The sequence below is a fragment of the Sphaerodactylus townsendi genome, linkage group LG11, assembly GCF_021028975.2.
Source record: "Sphaerodactylus townsendi isolate TG3544 linkage group LG11, MPM_Stown_v2.3, whole genome shotgun sequence".
NCBI lineage: Eukaryota > Metazoa > Chordata > Lepidosauria > Squamata > Sphaerodactylidae > Sphaerodactylus > Sphaerodactylus townsendi.
In genome coordinates this window covers 1848747-1869942 of record NC_059435.1, presented here as the reverse complement: position 1 = coordinate 1869942, position 21196 = coordinate 1848747, and the positions used below count along the sequence as shown (strand labels likewise).

The window sequence follows — 21196 nt, the reverse complement described above, 5'->3', positions numbered from 1 at the left end:
TCAGGTGATCATTTGGTGTTTTATTTTGTGTGATACATTTCACTGAACTTGCATCACTCCTTCCCTTTTAACAGATCCATCAGGCATTTGAAGATCATACTTTAAAGAAAAAAATGATCCAATCCTCTGTCGTGAGGCTAAGGTATGTCAAAGGACAGTCTGACTGAAGGACCTGCACTGAAATGGATTCCTAAAACTGGGTTTGGGTCAGAGGTCATCAGGCCTCCCTGGAAAGGAATGGGTTTTGTGCTTGTGGCACTTCATAGAGCAGTGATGGCGAACCTTTTTGAGACCGAGTGCCCAAACTGCAGCCCAAAACCCACTTATTTATTGCCAAGTGCCAACACGGCAATTTAACCTGAATACTGAGGTTTTAGTTTAGAAAAAAACGGGTTGTCTCCGAGGCGTGCATTACTCAGGAGTAAGCTTGGTGGTAATCGGTGGCTTTGCTTTGAAGTAACCGTGCATCTCTTCCAATGGGTGAATCACGATCCTAGGAGGGTTTGCTCAGAAGCAAGCCCCATTGCCAGCAACCGAGCTTACTCCCAGGTAAAGGATTGCACTTTTGTTCTTTGCATGAAAATCAGTGGGGTTTAACAGTGCTTAACAGGGTTACCTACACTTCTTCCCCTTGGTCTTGGGTTTAATGCTAATAATCGGGCCGCTTCAGCGCCCAGGGCCAGCCTAGATGTGGGGCACTCTACTTGCTTGTGCTCCACAGAGAGAGGATCTCCCTGAGTGCCACCTCTGGCACCCGTGCCATAGGTTCGCCACCACTGTCATAGAGGCATGCAAGGAAGAGCTTCTTGTTAGCATGTGGCCTGTCTTGCTCAGAGGAAGAGGAGTACTGTTTGGACCTTCATCCCCGGCACCTGTAATGTCTTGGGCCAGCTGTGCGTGGGCAGAGGGGTCATGGAAAGCGTCCTTGTTTGTGTGTTCAACTGTCTTCTTTTGCAGCCCAGACGAGGGAGCCGTGCTGGCTGATGCAGTGCTGGTTTTCAAGTTCACGGCCTCGGATAGCAGAGAGGCGCTCCAGGACAGTGTTTACAGTGCTCTGCTGAGAAGACTGAGAGCTCCAGTGGGGTCCTTGAGCATCGACTTGGCATCTTACAGGCTTTCAGGTGAGTGTCACACACAATGGTGCGGATCTCAGTCAGCTCTTTTGTATTCCTTTGTTTCTCTCCAATTGAATTCATTAGCTGTCTTTGCCACTTAGTGTTTTTGCGGCCCGCACAGTTTATTTTTTGCCAAGAAAATGTGATTGGTTTGCTCCTGACCCCACCCATTAATTCTGCGGGGACTCGTCAGATGCCTTGATTTGTTTTGAGCTTCTGTCCTGGCCTTGGATACAGTAAAAATTCCAGTCAACAGGGCCCAGTGTCAGTCACTGCTTTTGGCAACTTGTGCCTTCTGAGGATCATGTTGACGGTGCCTGCAGAGGTGCTTCTGTGACTCTGTGCTGGATTGGGGCACTCCTGTATTGGTCCTGAGGAATCATGGGTCTAGGCTTCACACTTATAGACACACTGATATCTGCATGTCTCTTTTTGCAAAGGCCCCATGTGTCATTGGCAAGAAGACTTAGCATGTAGCATTAAAAAGAAGACTTAGCATGTAGAGTTATGCTGGAACTGTTGGCTCTTGCTGGCACCTGGTCTTGCAGTGATAAACTCGCAAATGCATTTAACTAATTCTTTAGCTACATTAATTGCTGGTGACCAGGAGATTGAGAGAGTGGCTGCTGTGCAGCAACAGACGTATCTGGAGGATCTAGTCCAGCTTCCAGACAGGTCACAGGGTAGAGGTTGACTCTGACCAACCTTATGGACAACTTCAGAGACACCTGGACCAGGGCAGGTCGGTGGAGTGTATTGTTAGATCTCATGGCAACGTTTGACTTGGTCAACTATGACATTCTGACCAGCTGCCTTGTTGGTGTGGGGATATCTAGGACAGTCTTACAGTGGCTGTGTTCATTCCTCCTTAACCAAGGACAGAGGGTGCAATTGCTAAGAGAACTTCTGCCCCTCATGGACTGGTATGTGGTGTCCTGCAAGGGGCATCATAATTGTTTACCATCTATATGCACTCTCTTGCCGAGTTGATCTGGAGGTTTGGACTGTGGTGTCATCAGTATTCTGATGAGACTCAGTTGTATCTGATGATGGATGGTCATCTGGATGCTGCCACAGCTGCATTGGCCAACTGTCTGGAGGCAGTGATGGAATGGATGAAAGAGAGCTGGCTGACACTAAATCCAGCAAAGATGGAGGTCCTGTGCTTGAGTTGGCAGGCAGGAGAATGCCAGCTGCTCTCCCCCCCCCCCCCCATGCTTTTAATGTTTCAACAAGAAATTTTAAAAATGGGGGGAAAAGAATTTCAAGAAGGAGGAATAGACAAGTAGGAATGGATAAATATAAACATTACATGGACCTACAATAATACTAAGTATTATACTTTTAATTTTTTTATTTTATATTTCGATTTATCCCCATAGGGCTCAGGAAAGGACAGCTTAATCTTAACCCCTTAAACAATCAATTAGATTTTAACTGCAATAACAATTATTACAGTTTAGAGAAAAAATTAGAGAAAAAATGTAAAAAGTGAATACAAATAAACGTGAACACTTAAGCAATCACACCCTGATAAGAACCCACGTGCCTAAATAAGGCCTAGCATTACAGTATGGCTGCTGCCTCCTGAAGGGGTGCCGTGACCATCAAGAGACTCGGTGTATTCCATGATGCCTGTTGGTCAGGGGAGGTTCTGGTGAATGATGCCACTCGCATGGCGTTTTATCGTCTTCGCCAGACAAGACAGCTGACGCTCCATCTGTCCCAGGCCGACTTGACCACAGTGATCCATACAACAGCCACCCTAGGCTGGATTACTGCAACTCACTTTCTGCAGGGCTACCCTTGGGCCTGCTCAGGAAACTTCAGCTGGTCCAGAATGGTCCTTACTGGAGCCTCATGGCAGATATTCAACCTGTGCTCTGCCAGCTGCACTGGCTCCAGGTGGGGAACGGGGTCAGAGTCAAGGTCTTAGTGCAAAGCCCTAAATGGTCTGGGGTCAGCATAGTTGTGGGACTGTCTATCTCATTACATCCTCCAATGGACACTGCAATCATTCAGTGAAAATTTACTTGTGGTCCCTAGCCCACAGAAAGTCTGGCTGGCCCCAGCCAGGGCCAGGGCTCCTTCGGTCCTGACCCCAGCCTGGTGGAATGCTATGTCTAGTGAGGGATAGTTCCACAGAGCCTGTAAGACAGACCTGTTCCACAAAGTATACGGTTGAGGCAGCTGTGGTCACCATCTGGCCTCCTGCACTTCTCTTGTGATTTTTAGTGAGTTCAGTTGCAACTTATAAGTTTTATGGCCATCATGGAATTCATAAAAATGTTGTATGGTTTTAAATTTATAGATTTTATTATATTTATTATCGAATTAACATTATGCATATGTTCTGTTGGAAGCTGCCCCGAATCCAAAAGGGGAGGGGCGGTACAGAAATTTAAATAAATAAATAAAATATGAGCTCAGGTCCTTTGACAGCCTGTTCCCCTTGTGTCCCCCTCCAGGTGTTGCAGAAGTCTTTCCTCTGCTGAGGTGCTCGCTTCCACTGCATCCAGCACTTCCGTGTGGGCAAGATTAATGCTTCTCAAGGAGCTTTGAGTGCACAGAAATGCTGGTGGCAGAGGAAGGAAGTGCTGCAGCCGATGAAAACCAGACAGAAGCACAAACGGAAAGATATCTTAGCAGTTGAGCTACACAGTCTTTCTAGAGAAGGAGAAGGGGATGTTAATTTATTAATAGTATTATTGGGTACTTAAATCCAGTGACGAGAGCTGTGAATGGACAGGACAGATATTTCCACAAACCTGAAAATGGTTCCAGGTTTGCAGAACATGTGAAATCTAAAAAAAAGTATATTGGGTGGTTTTAAAAATGCAAAAATTGTAAAAGGAATGCCTGTAGCTTTAAGCCATGGACCCCCAAGTGGCTCTTGCTTGTCAGCCTCATCATTCAGGCTTCAGTTTCTGTGAGTAAAGACAAGGGGAGTGCAGAGCCTTCCCACTCCTGTTGGGCCCTCTGAGGGAGAATTCATGGCGGCTGAGCCTGGCAAGAGTGGCCAGCCCCAGGTCGGGAAAGCCACGCAGAGTTTGTGGCGGGGTCTGAGGCAAGCATCACAAAACTGGGCCACAGTTTCCCTTGGCAGAGGCTGCAGGGCAGAGAAGCTTGAGATAGAGGATCAGATAAAGACAGGTGGGAAGGAGCTAGGGTTGCCAAAGGTTGATTTGGAGGGTGAGCTCTGGCATTATACCTGTGGAAGTCATTTTCCTCTCGAAACCTTGCCTCCCAAGGCTTCACCCTCAAATCTCCAGGAATTCCCCAATCTGGAGGCGGCAACCCTAAAAAGGAGCAGGAAACGGCTATGGGGGCTATGGGGGCTTTCAGGAAGAGGAGCAATGAGATGCCGCCTGCATTTCTGTGAAGTTGTCCAAATCTGGCCATAATTAAATCTGGTGATAGGTGCTGTCCACGGGTTGGACTGATCTTTCTGCAAACCTGAAAATGCCCCCAGGACTGCAGAAAAATCTGAAATCTAAAATACATTGCAGGGTTTAAAGCTCTCCATGGCCTAGGACCAGTAGCGTACTGTCTGGGGTAACATGGGGTGTCCCATGTCCCCAGGCGCACGCCATTCAATCATGTGGAGGGGGGTGCTGGGCTCTGGTCAGGTCCCACGCCACAGGAACCAGCTGGTGCCCGGTGGCTCCCCACATGACAGAATGGCGGGTGCTGCTTGCCAGCCGCTGAGGCCACAGGCTGGCTCCCACCACTTCCAGGGTAGGTGTGGCCTCCGATACAGGTGTGGGGGGGGTGACCCAGCATCAGCTGGTCCAGGGGCATCCGGCAGGCTCCCAGCCCAGCCCGGCTACTGTCCCCCACCTCTACTGGAGATTGTGAGCAGGCACGCATCTCCGATGGAGGTGGGGGGGGGGGCAGTTCGGGATTGCCTGGCAGGCTCCTGGGCTGGCTGCTGCTACCCACTCCCCACCAGCAGAGGAGTGAGGGGAAACTGCACCCGGGGCATGCGTGCACCCTGTGCCCCTGCCGTAGTATTGCCTGGCCCCACCCCGGAATGCCTCCGCCTCACCCCCACCACAGTGTGCGCCCATGGCGTCCTGCCCCACCCTGCCCTGTCCATGACTTCCCCCTCGCCATCCCCCTTCATGCTGCCAGCTCCTTTCTGCTTCTCTAAATGCTCATACCTGGAAAAGCTGGAAAAGGGGAGGGGTTATGCGGGTTTTCAGGAAAGGAAAAGAGGGTATTGTGTGCAGGGGGGAAATAAGATGCTTCCTGCAGGTCTTTGTGGATTCCCACTTGTTTTTGTATAATATGATAATGAATAATAATTTTCTCCTGACAAATTATTGTAAACAGAAACGGGAGCGTACTGCTATTGGGAGCACTCACATGGAAATGCTAACTTACATACATCAGGAGATGTGTAAACCCTGAGAAAGGGCATTAGTGTCAAGCCCCAGATCTGCAACCAATATCAGACTGAGTGGTTTCAATCAGAAGCCTTATTGATAGACATCAGCATGACCAAAGAAAGCCAGTTCTGAGAACTGTCTTCAAACAACACCTTTTTATGCCCCTTCACTTTTATGCCCTTTTCCACTATCCTAAGATATGAAAGTAACACAGAACAGGAATGCAAAAGCTGTTTTTTCTCAAGACTTTTGCCCCTAAATCACTACACGTTACCATGGCAGAGAACAGAAACCCCTTTGATGCCAGGAGGCTCTCCTGATAATTAGTTTTCTGAAATCTCTTGTTTGTATCCCTCATCATCCATCTGGTACTTTGCCTTGAAACTCACTATGACTTCTGTGTGACCTGCCACACTGACTGTAGCCCAGGAGCCAGATGTGCCCCCCCAAAGCCTGAGACAGCTGCTGCTCTGTCTGCCTCTCTGTCTGCTTGGTCACAAGCCATGAAGCTGAGCATGAGTTCAGGGGCCGCTCTAACCCGGGCCCTGGTTGCCTGTCTGTTGCCAGTTAGGATTCTCCTGCCCTGGCTTGTTGCTGGGTTGCATGAAGGGTGGCCACATCTCAAAAAGGATATCGAAGAGATAGAAAAAGTGCAGAGAAGGGCAACGAGGATGACTGAGGGACTGGAGCACCTTCCTTACGAGGAGAGGCTGCAGCGTTTGGGACTCTTTAGTTTGGAGAGGAGATGTCTGAGGGGGGATATGATTGAAGTCTATAAAATTATGCATGGGATAGAAAATGTCGACAGAGAGAAATTTTCTCTCTTTCTCACAATACTTTCTCACAAAGGGGGCATACATTGAAAATGCTGGGGGGTGGGGAATTAGAACTAATCAAATGAAACATTTCTTCATGCAACACATGATTGGTGTTTGGAATATGCTGCCATAGGAGGTGGTGATGGCCACTAACCTGGATAGCTTTAAAAGGAGCTTGGCAGATTTATGGAGGAGGAGTCAATCGATGATGATGATGATGATGATGATGATGATGATGATGATGATGATGATGATGATGATGATGATGATGATGATGATTGGATTTCATAGACTGCCTCATCCCCGAAGGGCTCTAGGCTACCAATCTTGTTCCTCCTTGATCTGAGATTGCAAATGCCTTAGCAGACCAGGTGCTCGGGAGCAGCAGCAGCAGCAGAAGTCCATTGCTTTCACCTTCATGTGAGCTTCCAAAGGCACCTGGTGGGCCACTGCGAGTAGCAGAGTGCTGGACTAGATGGACTCCGGTCTGATCCAGTATGCTCTTTCTTATGTTCTTAGGGTCTAGATTCAGGGCCTCCATCCTGCAAACAAAGGATTAGCAACTTGGGCCCACACAACAGGATTCCTCAGCGGAACACCATCTTGGGGACAGTAAATTGAAGCTTAGCCACACCTCCTACTTCTCAAGGGCACCACTTTTAAATCGATTTCTATTCAGCTCACTGTCTTTTTATTTGGAAAATGCACTCAGAGCAAGGGAGATGACTCAGAGTGGTCGTTTTGAAGTGACGCCTCCTCTCTTCTTTTCCAGAGATCCCTGCAGACAGTGGTGGAAATCTTATCTACAGCTGTGAGTACCTCAAGAGGTTTTTGAAAGGGGGCTGCCAGAAGTAGCACTCCTGGAGCCCTTAAGCCTTGGGGTGCTGTTGTTGGTTCAGGGATGCAGATCTCTCCCCTCCCAATTTTACTGGCTTTCCCTCTGCTCAACTGTATCCTCAGTTCTTATGGACTAGCTTTTTTTTCATTGGAAGGAAAATATTTAAAACCAAAAAGCCATGCAGATTTCATTTGTTTAATATATTTCCAACAATATTTGTCCTGGCCCCTCCCACGCATGCATATCTCCACTGTTATGCTGTCTTTCTTTTAAAAATTATTATTATTTATTAGATATATTGGCTGCTCTTTTTATCAAGACCCTTTCACCCCTCCCCTTGAAGTGTTTTCCTCTCCCCTGCAAACATTTAACTGCAGAGTTGCCCTTGACATTTTCCCTGAGTCACCCTGAGATGATTTTACCAGTCAGCTTGTGGGCCACCATAATTCTTTGCGTTCCAGGCTTGCGTGGGAGGCTGCTGGAAAATCTGTCTCATTTAATTCCTTCTACATCCTAGTGCAGCTGTGATGAAAGTCTACATCAGAGAAATGAAAGCAGCCACACCAGAGTATTAAGCATCCATGCCAGAGTATTGCCAGAGTATCGCTGAGATGACCTTGCATATCAGGATACTGTACAAGGAACCACATTTTAATTTGAGGTTCATGGTCCTTTGGTGGTTCCTTCTGTATTTCCATCACGTACTGCCATGGTCCACAGTTTTAAAAAAACTGGTTTAGAAAACCTGGCCTCTCATTGTTACCAAGGGGTTTAAACCTGGTCCCACAACACTGCTGTCCTTCTAGTCTGGCACTTCTAGCAAATGTGAGGAGCGCTTAGGCTAAGTGGATTTGGTAATGTATAAAATGACAAGCCGGTATTAAATGCAGATTGCTACGCATCAGTAAATGGTAAGGACATTTATTTGTCATTTGATGTCATCACATAATGGCCATTTGCTCACCCTTTGTGGCTCAGCTCTGGTTGCTGATGTGAAATGTGGGTAATCGCATGAGACGAGGGCATCCTGTGACAAGGCAATGAGGGCCCCTTTGGCATTGCTGACAGAGAGAAGGGTCCCAAAGCACCTAACCCCTGCGTCTCCTGCCAGGCTACCTTTGCCTCTCAGGGTAATTCAGGGAAAGAAACACCCCAGCCCAGTTAAGAATGGGCTGCCTCGTTCCTCACACACAAAATAATATATTTTCAAATGCCTGATGTTATAGTTCATTATCCCAGAAGCCAGAATATTGGGAACTAGATTTTTGAGAGTTCAAGAACTGGACATAGATTACAGATCATGGAAAACCACGCTGACCTAGATGGCTCCAACTATCTGGATCTTGTCAGATCTCATAAGCTAAGCAGGGTTGGTCCTGGTTTGTACCTAGGATGGGAGACCACCAAGGAAGTCCTGGGTTGCTATGCAGAGTCAGGCAACGGCAAACTATCTCTGAACATCCGTTGCCTAGAAGACTCCATGAGGGGTTGCCATAAGTCAGTTGAACTCTTGTGCTTGACACAGCTTATCATCTGGCAGGGTCAGAGTACCCTACCAGGCTGGGCAACCAGGGTCCTGCTGCACTGGCCACTGGTAACATCGGTGCAATTTGGTTAGGATTCTGTCCACTTACTGCAAGAAAATGGAGGGCAAAATGATATTCCTTCACACTACAGAGTGACTTAGCAGCACCAGCTCTCACCCTATCTGGCACTGCTGCTGCCTTCTCCAGCTGTGGCAGGTGGGCTGACGGCAGAGGCGTACCGGGGATAAATGGTGCCCCTGCAGACAAAATTGTGCCTAGGAGTGGGGATCCACCCCCCTCGGTGCTAGAATTCCCTCCAAACTGGCATTGTGGGGCAGTCCCTTCTGCCCTCTTCCTCTTCCACAGGCTGAAGAGATCAGGGGTCCCTTGTTTCGGAGAGCTGCTTTTATAAGCACTGAGGCCAGGGGCGGGGCTTAGTAGGCAGGGCCACGCCCCACCCCTGGGGGTGTGGCCACACCTCCCCAAGCCCCCCCTGGCCTCAGTGCTTATAAAAGCAGCTCTCCAAGGCTGGGGACTGCAGTCTCTTCTGGCCTGCCCAACTGGCAGCCCAATTGGCAAGGGTGGGCAGAGGGGGGGTGGAGCCAGGCACCCTCAACCCTGCCCATGTCCATGTTGATGATGACATGGGCGGGGTCAGGGGCACTCGGAGACCATGAGGCAGCAGGAAGTCCTGCTGCCTTGTATTCGAGCACCCTTGACCTGCCCATGTATCATTGACATGGGCAGGGTCGAGGGTGCCCTGCTCCGCCGCCCCATGCCATCTTCCTGGTTGTGTGTGGGGCCGATTTTGCAAGACCAGAAGAGTGGCCCCCGGAGGCAAGGGGTACCCCTTGCCCCTAGGCAAATACGGCACTGGCTGACGGTGCTTCCCCCATGCATTGCCCTCCCCTACTACCTGTGCAAAGCTTTCAGTGCCCTCGCCAGAGGGAAGTGCAGAAGCCTGGCAGCTCTCCAACTCTGTTCCCCCGGCACATTTTATCCCTCTCTTCTTCCAAGTTGCTTGGGATGACCTCCATCACTCCACCCGCCGAAGCCTGTTAGGTGGGATAGACTGTGACATTACCAAGTGTGGCACAGGTAAAACACCACCTCTGCACATACACAGTCGCCTAGTAGTCCAGTCCTTTGCTGACCAGCACCCCTGGGGCAGAGTGTTCTGCAGGGCAAGGTGGATGAGTGGGGCTGCTGGAGTCTTTGGCCTGGCCAGGCTCCTGTGCCTTTGACACCAGCAGGACTGACAGCTGAGTAGCAGGTGCAGCTCCTCCCCACCCCCACCCCCACCTTGGCACCCCTGGGCTACGTCTGCCTCCAGGTGTTACCCACCTGTTTGTCAAGCAGCCTGCGGAGGCACAGGAGCCCTGGCAACTGTCCCGGTGGAATTGTTAGGCTTGCAGCATTCACTGGGTTCTGGTGGGCTGCCCTGTTTTCTAGTGCAGTGATGAGGGGTGAGGGGCAGGGCTATTAGTCATGCCAATCATCTGTGTCCAGCAGGTAGGAGGGTTCAGAAGCAGAGGCGTAGCTGAGGGAAATGGAGCCCGGGGCAAAATCTGAGTGTGGGTGGCCTAAAAATTGATTTTTTTTTTTGCACCAGGTCATCTCGAAGTCACCATCACATTATAGAACATGCCCCAAACTCACAAATCAGAACACACCCAAGGGTCCCTAGTTTAAACAACATTGAAAGTGATGCTGTTTGGGGGGGGGGATCCACCCCGAAACAGCATCACTTTTAATGTTGTTTAGACTAGAGAGCCCAGATTCTCCTTTTAAATCCACTCCGAAGCGAGTGGATTTAAAGGGAGAATCTGGGGAAAATTTGGGCGTGCCTGTCAGGGAAGCAATGTTTTAGCTAGCAGTACCAAAAATTTAGGCTATCTTCAGGAGACTCTCCTGATGATACCACCCAGTTTTGGTGAAGTTTGGTTCAGGGAGTACAAAGTTATGAACCCTCAAAAGAGTAGTCCCCATCTTCTATTAGCTCCCATTGGAAACAATGGGGGATAGGGGCACCCCCTTTGGGGGTCCATAACTTTGGACACCTGAACAAAACTTCACCAAAACAGGGTGGTAGCATCAGGAGTGTCTCCTGCAGGTAGCCTCAAATTTTGGTGTCACTAGTCTAAAGATTGCGACCCCTGCTGCCAAAAACATCAAAAACACTAAAAATGGGGGGGGGGGGGGCACAAACGAACCAAAAATTTTCTGCCCCTCATGTGATCAAATGGTGGGCGCCTGGGACATTTGTCCCCACATGTCCCCACGGCATCTACGTCCCTGCTCAGACGGGCTTGAAAATGTCACCAACAACTTACCTTTCTCAGACGTGGGCTCCCTTCTGCTGCTGCTGCTGGATCTTGAGGGCCTGCAGATGAGACTGCTCAGCAGTGTGGCTTGTCCTGACTGCCTGTGCTGCTCCATGGGGCAAAAGGGGCTAGCAGGTGCAGTGGTTGGAGTGAAGGGCCTGGCATCTGTCCAGTAAGCTCTGCTACCTCTTGCAGTGGGGACCTCAGTGGGGACCATGGCCAGCAGTGCTTGGTCATCTTCCTTGGAAAACAGGCTGCTTTTCCAGTTGCGGGGAGAGGAGACGCTTTGCCATTAGGCATCTTTCTAAAGTGCAAGGTGGGCCAGGGCTCTCCTTGCAAGACGTGTGTGAAAATACATCCTTTGGCCTATGGGAGGACTTTAAGGGGCACCTCCCTTAACTTCCATAAAGCGTGAGTTCTTTTCTGAACCAAAAAAGGACACAGTTCACTTGAATAACACTTTTTTTTTTCATTTATTCAAAAAGAAGGCAGGGTAATGACATCTGTAACGACATTTGCAAAAAGTGCAAAAAATAATTTGAAAAGCTGCTACTAAGAATAATACTATAGAAAAAAAACAAGTCCATCCAGCTCATAGTAGTGTCGCCTTCATTATGTAGAAGCAAGCAGGAAAAATTATACTTAGCCAGGAACAAAGAAGTCAAGCTTGGAAAAAGGCATGAGATATCAGGCAGCAAGGCCAGCCCATCCAAGTAAAGATGGATTCCTAAGTTACAATAATCTGAACATTATAGCGAAGGCCTAAAACCTCCAGTCAGAAGGCCTTAACTGATTAGGTGTATACGAAAGCATTTGTGTGAGGTTACACATGTTTCGAGGTGCCAAGAACCATGAGCTTACAACAAGTTAATACTAAAACTGAAGCTCCAGTTGGTCTTTGAGGGGGGATCAGGACCTGCCAGCTGAACCTGGTAAGGAAAAGAAACAGAAAAACTCATTGTAGTCTTACAAAAAATCCTTAGCAAAATGGCTGCTCTTATGCTAAGTTAACATATGAAATTCTTCACATCCTGGGTTTCTGCTCACTGGTCTCAGCTGGAAAAGTGCAGTTAAGAACCCTGGCAGGTGTTTATGTCTGGAGACCCACAACAAGAGGATATCTGTAATTTATGCCTGGGTAGAGGCCAGCCGGATCATGGAGGGGCCTAGGACCACCAGCAGATTAGCCTCTGCCGAATGCAGAGGACGAACAGGGACATATGGGGACAGACGGTCCCTAAGATATGTAGGCCCCAGGCCGTGCAAGGCCTTAAAGGTTATAACCAACACCTTAAAGATGATCCGAAATTCCAGCGGGAGCCAATGCAGCCGGCGCAGCACAGGCAAGATGTGGCCAATTTTAAAATTGAAGGCGGCAGCAGGTGCAGATGGTGGGGGAGCATCTGTGAGAACCAGTTTGTTTGTGTGAAAAACAGCACTAGTTAAAGTGTGACTAGCCAAGGGCCTGAATTTACTTCTGGCTGCACTGAAATAGCACATTTTAGACCTGGGGTTTCTGCCGGCGAATTGGCAGGAAACTCAAAATGCACTAGCAGGTGTTTGAACAGTTGGTTGTTTTTGCAAAGTGCTTTTCAGCAGTGTGTCTTGTCAGAAACTGTTGGGTTTTTTTTGCTAAACACAGCCTATATTGGGATTGGCAAGTGTGCTTTCTTTGACCTCATAAACTCAGAGGATCAGTAAATGTCACCTGGACAGATTAGAGAGCTGGGCCAAAACAAAACAAAAAAATGAATTTCAACAGAGATAAATGTGAAATTCTGCACTTAGGCAGAAAAAATGAAATGCACAGATATAGGATGGGTGACACCTGGCTTGACAACACTGGCAGGAGAGAAAAGAATGGGTCTTAAATCAAGTCCCACGACCTGTGTAGGGCCTGCAACATCCTGGTACTGTTCTGTTGCTTGTCATGACTTGCCTTAAGCTCAGCGGTGAGCCAAAGTCACCATTCCAATCCCATGGCCATGACAGAACATACGCTCATGACCACCTCTGCAGCCAGCCAGCCAGCCAGCCATAGCATTTCCATTAGTGGCCATTGACAAGATCTCATCATGCACACAGACCAATCTGACCTCGTATCTTGAAAATATAATTCACCACTGGGATTTCTGGCACTCTCACATCAAAACTGAGGATGCCTTACAGGTGTTAAATTAGCGAGTAACTGAAAGCATTTCTTTGCAAGGCCTGAACTACTGCAACAATTAACAATTTTGAACCAAAGTTCAGCCAAAGTAGTGCTTCCATACAACATACAACTTGACTGTAGAATGCAAATTACTCAACACATGAAGAGCAGTCGTGTGCACTGTACACAGATTGCACATGAATTCACTCGCTTGTGGATGGAGTTTCCTTAGGTCCAGCTAAAAGATATGTTTAATGTACAATATAAAGGGATGTCAGATTGTTTAGCAGTTCTCCTTCCCAGCCCATGAACCTTCACAATGTTGTCTGGCTGGGGGAGGAAGGGGCAGCTAGAGGTAGGCTAAACTTGGCTCCTCTTTGGACAACTGGCCCCTCCCAGCATGACTCTGAAGGGGGAAAAGCAGCAGCTTCAAGACTCATCCTGTCCCTTATCTGGCTGCCAATCAGGCATCAACACCTGAACTATCAGTTGTATCATTACAGAAGATTATTACCAAGTAGCTGCAAATGCTTTTTAATTATTGTGGGTGATTCATCAACTAATGGCTGAATGAGAATGGAAAGATTTAACTGGATTTTAGTCATAGGTGCTTACTGGTGTTCAGTTATGACTGCATCAGACTTCGTGGTTGCTTGATTTGCACACTCTTTCTGTGGTGTTGAAGCACTGGAGCTGGATTTTGAAATGTAGGGGCTGGACTCTGAATCCCTTCCTTACAAAAAAGGAAAGTATACATAGAATCATAAAACCATAGGGGGGAAGAGACCACCAGGGCCATTGAATCCAACCCCCTGCCATGCAGGAAAACACAATCAAAGCACTCCTGGCAGATGACCATCCAGCCCCTGTTTAAAAACCTCCAAAGAAGGAGATGCCACCCCCACCGCTCCAGGCAGCATATTCCACTTTTGAACTGTCAGTAAGTTCTTCCTAGATGGAATGTTTAGGTGGAATCTCTTTTCCTGAACCTTGAATCCATTGCTCCTTGTCCTGGTGTCTGGAGCAGCAGAAAAAAAGCTCTCTCTTCAACATGACATCTCTTCAAATATTTAAACATGGCTATTATGTCGCCCCTTAACCTTCTCTTCTCCAGACGAAACATACCAGCTCTCTAAGTCTCTCCTCATAGGACATAGAATCCGACCCTCTACCAGTTTGGTTGCCCTCCTCTGGACTCATTGCAGATGGTCAATATCCTTCTTCAACTGTGGTGCCCAAAACTGGACACAGTATTCCAGGTGAGGTCTGACCAATGCAGAATAGAGTGGTACTCTTATGTTCCTCCATTGAGACACTATACTTCTATTGATGCAGGTCAGAATTGCATTGGTTTTTTTGACTGCCGCATCACACTGATGACTCATGCTCAGTTTGTGGTCTACTAAGACTCCCATATCCCTTTCACATGTATTGTTGTCAAGCTAGGTGTCACCCATCCTATATCTGTGCATTTCATTTTTTTTCTGTCTAAGGGTATATCTTACATTTATCTCTGTTGAAATTCACTTTGTTAGTTTTGATCCTGCTCTCTAACCTGTCTCAGTCATTTTGAATTCTGACCCTGTCCTCTGGGGTATTAGCTACCTCTCCTAATTTAGTGTTATCTGCAAATTTGATTAGCATGTCCTCTATTCCCTCATCCAAATCATTGATAAAATTATTGAATAGCACTGGACCCAGGATCGAACCCTGTGGCACTACTCTCCAGGGTGAAGATGAGCCACTGGGGAGCACTCTTTGGGTTTGGTCAGTCAACCAATTACAGATCCATCTTACAGTATCATTGTCTAGCTCACTTTTTTTCACTAGCTTGCTTGGCAAGGAGCTTGGGGCACCTTGTCAAAGGCCTGACTGAAATAAAGATATGCTACAGTCAGAATGTTCCTAAGTTGGAAGGGGGGAGGGGGGATGGTCAGGGGGAGGGATGCTTCTCTCCCTTTCCAGCCAGTTGGTTGGGGGGGGGGGGGGCTGGTGTAGCTCAATTGTCTTATCAGTGTGAAATGCTTTCTGTTTTTTGAACTTTCACTTTGATCTGGTGGGAATGAGATTGGCACCTTATTGGGGGGGGGGGGGGACTTAAACCCAAGCTTTGCTTATGATCTCCAGAATCTTCAATCACTGTTCCGGATCTTTAGTATTCCTAATAAAGGCTACAGTTAAATTTCTACAGTTTCCTTATTTTGGACTAAAGTTTGACAGCTACATCCACATGGTTCCCTTTGTCTACCAAGCTTGTCACTCTATCAAAAAAAGAGATAATATTTGTCTAGCATGACTTGTTTTCGAGAAACATGTTAAATTTTAGTGATCATGGCATTTTAAGTGCTTACAAACTGTTTAATGATCTGCTCTAGAACCTTTCCTAGTATTGATGTCAGGCTGATTGGGCAATAATTATTTGGGTCCTCTTTTCCCCCCTTTTTGAAGATGGGGACAACATTAGCCATCCTCCAGCCAACTGGGACTTCTCCTGTTCTCCGAGAATTTTCAGTGATTATTGCAAGTGATTCTGAAATTACTTCTGCCAGTTCTTTGGGATGTGGTTCATCATGTCCTGGAGATTTGAATTCATTTAAAGTAGCCAGGTACTACCTCTTTATTTATTCAGCACTGAATTCCCCCCTACTGCATCTTCTGTTCCATTTCCCCCTGGTTGAGCACTGTTTTCCTTTTGAGAGAAGACCAAGGCAAAGAAGGTGTTGAGTAGTTCTGCCTTTTCTCTGTCCCCTGTTAGGATTTTGCCACTTCCATGCAGTGACTTTATCATATTCTTTCTTCCTTTTGCTATGGACATAACAAAATAACCTTTTTAATTGTTTTTAACCCTCTCTGGCAAGCCTGAGCTCGTTCTGTGCTTTAGCTTTTCTGACTTTCTCCCTACATGTCCTGGTTCTTTCGTTTGAATTCCTCTTTGGTGATTACCCCCTTTTTCCATTTCTTGTCCATGTCATTTTTAAATCTTAGCCCAGTTGAAAGTTCTTTAGGCAGCCATCCTGGTTTCCTGAGACACCTCCCATTTTTCCTCCTCATTGGAACTGTTTGAAATTGTGCCCTCAAGATCTCACTTTTGAGAAACTCCCAGCCATCCTGCACTCCCTTCTCTTTTAGTATTTTCAACCACGGGATGACCCCCAGTAGTTTCCTAAGTTTACTGAAATCAGTTTTGTTAAAATCTAGAATGCGTGTCTGACTACGCTTGGCATCCCCTTTCCACTGCATAACAAACTCCAGGAGAGCATGGTCACTCCCACCTGAGGATCCTGCCACTTCTGCCTCATTAACCAGGGCATCATACTTCTGATCTTCTCCTGTTCCTTTTCCCCCAACTTCCTGAATCTTTTTTTAAAAACAACAAAGAACAGTTTTAAAAGCAACATATACTGTGAACAACAGTGGAAGCAACACTATTTTTATTTGACCGCATGGATTTCCTTGAAATGTGAATGGGCTTTCATGGGCAGTGAATCCGTCAGTTGTTGGGAAGGCTTTACAGGGCATGGGGCTGGTTGGTTGTAGTTTTGTCTCTAAATATCTTTGCCTGTACATCCGTTATAAAACAACTGCACCCACAAATAAATTACAGCTGTGAAAAAGGAACAGCCAACTGTTTAACCTGTTACCACCCACATCCCTCAGCTGGGATTGAAAGAAGCCAGTAGTAAGTGCGCCCAATTTGTATTTACCATTGAAGCTTCTTGGATGCTGCGAGGGCATTGGGAGCGGGGGTTGCAAATTCCTTTGAACTAATTCATCTTGTGTCCGTTTCTTTGCATGGTTTGGTAACTGATGTGATCAAGAGCTGGGGGGTGGGGGTTTAGAGATTGCGTCCCCATAATACTGAAGACTTCAGCTGAGAGGGATGAATGCATCGCTTGGAAAAGATGCTGCTTATGAAACTCTTGACTTCAGCCTCGCTGGGGAAAGGGGTGGGGCACAGGAAGGACAGGCATGCAGGAGACTGGCAGCTGGCGAGGGAGCCAGCCTCAGTGAAATGGGGAGGGGCAGAAGCAAAATGGACACCGAGCAAGACGAAGCTGATCTTCACCTGCTCCTTCGGGCACCTCCAATGACAGGGTGGGGGTGGGGGCTCAGAAACTCAAGTGTGCTGGAATCCACACAAGGTCAGGAAAGCAAAGCAATTTTCCTTTCCCATTTTGTTCTCACAACAACTCTTTGAGGTAGGCTTTTCTGAGAGAAGGGGGCTGGCCCACAGCCACACAGGGAGCTTCGTGGCACTCAGAGCTCAGACTGAGGCACTGACAAAAGCTGTTGCTGCTGGGGACGTGGCGCTGGCAGCAGAGGCAGTGCTTGTTCCAGGTTTGGGGGGCTTTGAGAAGGGGAGGTGTGTGGGTGGGAGTCTGTGGCAGTGGACCCCGCCAGAAATCCAGGGCTCTGAAAGCTGTCCCACCTCAGGGAATGCCGAGTTCTTTGCCAGCCTCATGTTTTAATTAGGCCAAAGCCACAAGCAGCTAAAGTTTTGAAAGAAGCAGCCACATCTTAAGTAATAAGTTTATTTACAAAGCAGTAAGTCAATTTTGGCCACGCATAGACCTCTTCTTCTTCAGGCTAAGTGTCTATGTCACAGCATTCCACTTAGGGTAACTCGGTTTTAGCTAGCACTGTCTGGATGTGCCTGGGGGCAATCCAATCCTAGGCAGAATTAGGTGGATTCTGCACGGCAAATGTATAACGGGTCGCAGTCATTATAAAGGAACCCATTTTCCTTTTTTCCATTCACATGTGTTGGGGTGCAGGCAGCGATTGGAGCCCATGGAAACAGTCCGGGCTACTTTTGTGCCTTTGCACAGAGATGCTTCTCCCTTTTTCTTTTAATGCCCTGCAACAAATGCATAGCTGTGCAGGCACACAGACATGAACCCCTGCAGCCACGCTGACCGCCCCACATGCCTGCATAGCGGCGCATGTGCAACATGCAAGAAAAAGAAAAAGGGATCTCCTTGGGCCAAAGTCATTTTGGGGATGGGACCTGGGCAAAGCCCCCCCCCCCCCCGGTTTGTATTGTGCCCTACACTCATTATATTTGCCCCGTGTGGAATCCACCTTAGTTACTCCTGTCAAAGTCCATCACTAGGACTGCGTGACTGCATAGGATTGCCCTGAGACCGCCTGTGTGCATATGAATCCCCGCTAAAGCAGTGGACAGCTTGGTTTAGTTTTGGTCACTGGGCTAAAGGGATTTATATTGATGTATAGGACAGGATTCAATGCCTTCTGCTTTTAAGGCTATGGGATGCATAGCATATTCAGATGGTTGGATGGATGGGGATCGCTACCAGAGAAACATGCACGGGATTACGCTGCAGGTCTTCAAATTTCAAAACTTTTAGAGTTCTAGAAATCCAATCTCATTTTTTATTTTTAAAAAATTCCCTGCCTACAACAGAGGGTTACATCTGCAATATAATGCCATTCTTTCCCCACTATTCATATTGTGAGCAGAAGCCTTTTTACTTCCTGAAAAGTAACTTGACTGCATTTATATCCCACTTTGACAGGCTGTGGGACACGAATCGATAAAAGCGGTGAAAGAATTTTTGACGGAAACGTTGCCGATGAAGGGGAGTGGCCCTGGCAAGCCAGCCTGCAGCTGCAGGGCACCCATCGCTGCGGGGCGTCCCTGATCAGCAGTAGCTGGCTTGTAACTGCAGCTCATTGCTTCAAAGGGTGAGAATCACCACCTGCACCAACACAGTTGAGGTCTCCAACCTCTGAAAAGGAATTGCACGGCATCTGCGTGCCAGCCCCAGCCTGCTGCCCCCCTCTCGGCATGTAGCAAATCCTGCAAAGCGGTAGGGCGGGGCGGGGGGGGGGGTTGAGAGCAGATTTTGATAGGAGGATTGCTGTCCATGTAGACTAAAGTCCCCAGTGTTTTAAGCCTATGGGTACCTTTACCATTCTGTCATGGCATGCATGGTAGATGCAACCACAAAATGGATGCTGAAAAAGGTGAAGCCAGCCACAAAATGGCTGCCACATCTTACCTTCAGTCCCACAGGCAGGGGCGTACCGGGCCTAAATAGTGCCCAGGAGTATGACCACCTCCCCGTGCCCCTCCCCTCCGCCTGCCTCCCATGGTCCACCCCTCTGCTGGCTCCCCACGCCCCACTTACAGGAGCCAGCAGGGAGGGCGGTGGAGGGGAGGGGGAAGGGCAGAAGCCAGCCTGCAGGATGCCCAGGAGGGTGGGGTGCGACAGTGGGTGGCCCAGGTGGGCACTGCTGCCAGCACAGAGCCCCGTCCCCCTGCAGGCCAGCTCCTCCTCTCCCCAGGACCTGCAGGGAGCCCGGGAGCGCCGTGGAGCCCTGCCTCCCCTCTGCGTCCTTGCAGGCTGGCTCATGTTCTCCCCAGAGCCTGCAGGGAGGCCAAGATGGGGAGGGGCGACACGGTGTGCGCCCGAGGACATGGGATACCCCATGTCCCCATAAGTGGTATGCCACATCCCACAGGGAAGATCCTTGCAGCTACTGCAATGCACTGTTTTTAAAAAATCTGCATAGACAATCAAATCTCCAATGACCAATCAGAAACCTTGCTGGGCAAAAGCCCCACCTGGCCCTGCTCACTTTCTTAATGCAAAGCAGGAAAAGTGATGCTGGGCATTCAATGGGCACCAGGTTGTTGTCCTCTGTTATAGATGAACAGAAAATGAGTCATTCTCCCCTTCAAAAACAAAGCAAAACACAGAAATGTGGAGAACATGGTCTCGGGAGGCACTCGAAGTGCTTGGATTGCAGCGGTCAGGTCAAGAAGTATGGGGCAAGCTGCCGCACCTGTCGGAAATGAGAAAAAGTGATCTGGGCCATCCTCGTGACCTGGTCTTCCAGAGTCACACCCAGGCTCTTGATCGATGCGGATAGTTGAAGAGTTGCATTGCCCAGGGTTGGCAGCCAGAAATCCACAGGTCTCCCCCACCCCCGCCAGAGCCATAGAACGTCAGCCAGCCATGGTTTCCATACAATGCTGGAAAGCCTCAGGGGCAGAGGCCGGCCGGCCGGCCCTCCACTATGAGAACGAGCTGGGTGTCATCAGCATATTGGTAACACACAAGCCCAAAGATTTGCCAGGGTAACATATAGTTACACCTCAAGAAAGATTTAGATTAAAAGAGAATTCTACAAAAATGTTAACTGTTCTTGATTATCATGATATTCTATATATTTCCCAATTTCTTTCAGGTTCAAGAAAATCAACTTCTGGACGGCTAGCTTTGGTGCCCGTTTGAGGTCCCCCAAAATGAAAAGGAATATTCGCCAGATCATTGTCCACGAACACTATGCAGATAATGTCTTGAGCCATGAATATGATATTGCTGTTGTGGAGATCTCTCCCCCAGTGCAATTCTCAGCTGAAGTGCATCATGTCTGCCTTCCAGAAGCCACGCAAGTCTTCTCAGACAATACCACATGCTTCGTCACAGGGTGGGGAGCTCTGAAGGATGACGGTGAGAAATTATTCACAGCATAAAGTCAGATGAACAGGCCCCATCTGGGCTTCATCCACGGTGTTTCATCCACAGTATTTCGCCCCATGCAGCCAAATAAATTCAAATGCAGATAAAAGGTAGAATGGTGAATGGCTGAAGAGGAGAAAGGGGATTGCCAGGAGGAGAGAAAAAGAACATAATGGGGGGAGGGGAATACAAGGAAAGGGATGTGTCCCCTTCCCACACAAGTCGTTGAGGGTTCTCTAACACTCAGTGAGGCTGGCTCAGGGGGCACACAGCCAGGCCACAGTTTTCTGAGAGGCTGCGGGGGATGGGGAGGATGCAAGACAAAAGAGTAGGTGAATGGAGGTTGGCTGTTGAATGGAAGAAGGTAGGGTTACCAACTCCAGGTTAGGAAATTCCTTGAGATTTGGGGGTAGGGTCTCGGGAGGAGAGGCTTTGAGGAGAGGAGGGAATGCAGAGGAGTATAATGCCATAGACACCATCCTCCAAAGCAGCCATTTCCTCCACATGGGCTGGAGATTACTGGAACTACAACTGCTCTCCAG

At 48.3% G+C, this 21196-nt stretch overlaps 1 protein-coding gene across 1 annotated transcript in view; it reads left to right on the top strand.

Annotated features, from left to right (window-relative positions):
• LOC125441032 (transmembrane protease serine 11A-like) overlaps positions 1-20668 on the top strand; it is a 118612-nt gene extending 97944 nt beyond the window's left edge. The window contains exons 6-10 of the mRNA XM_048511294.1: positions 75-142; positions 958-1121; positions 7097-7135; positions 18702-18870; positions 20380-20668. Coding sequence (XP_048367251.1) covers positions 75-142; positions 958-1121; positions 7097-7135; positions 18702-18870; positions 20380-20668 — 729 coding nt within the window. The remainder of the gene's footprint in view (positions 1-74; positions 143-957; positions 1122-7096; positions 7136-18701; positions 18871-20379) is intronic.
• Positions 20669-21196: the final 528 nt, after the last annotated feature.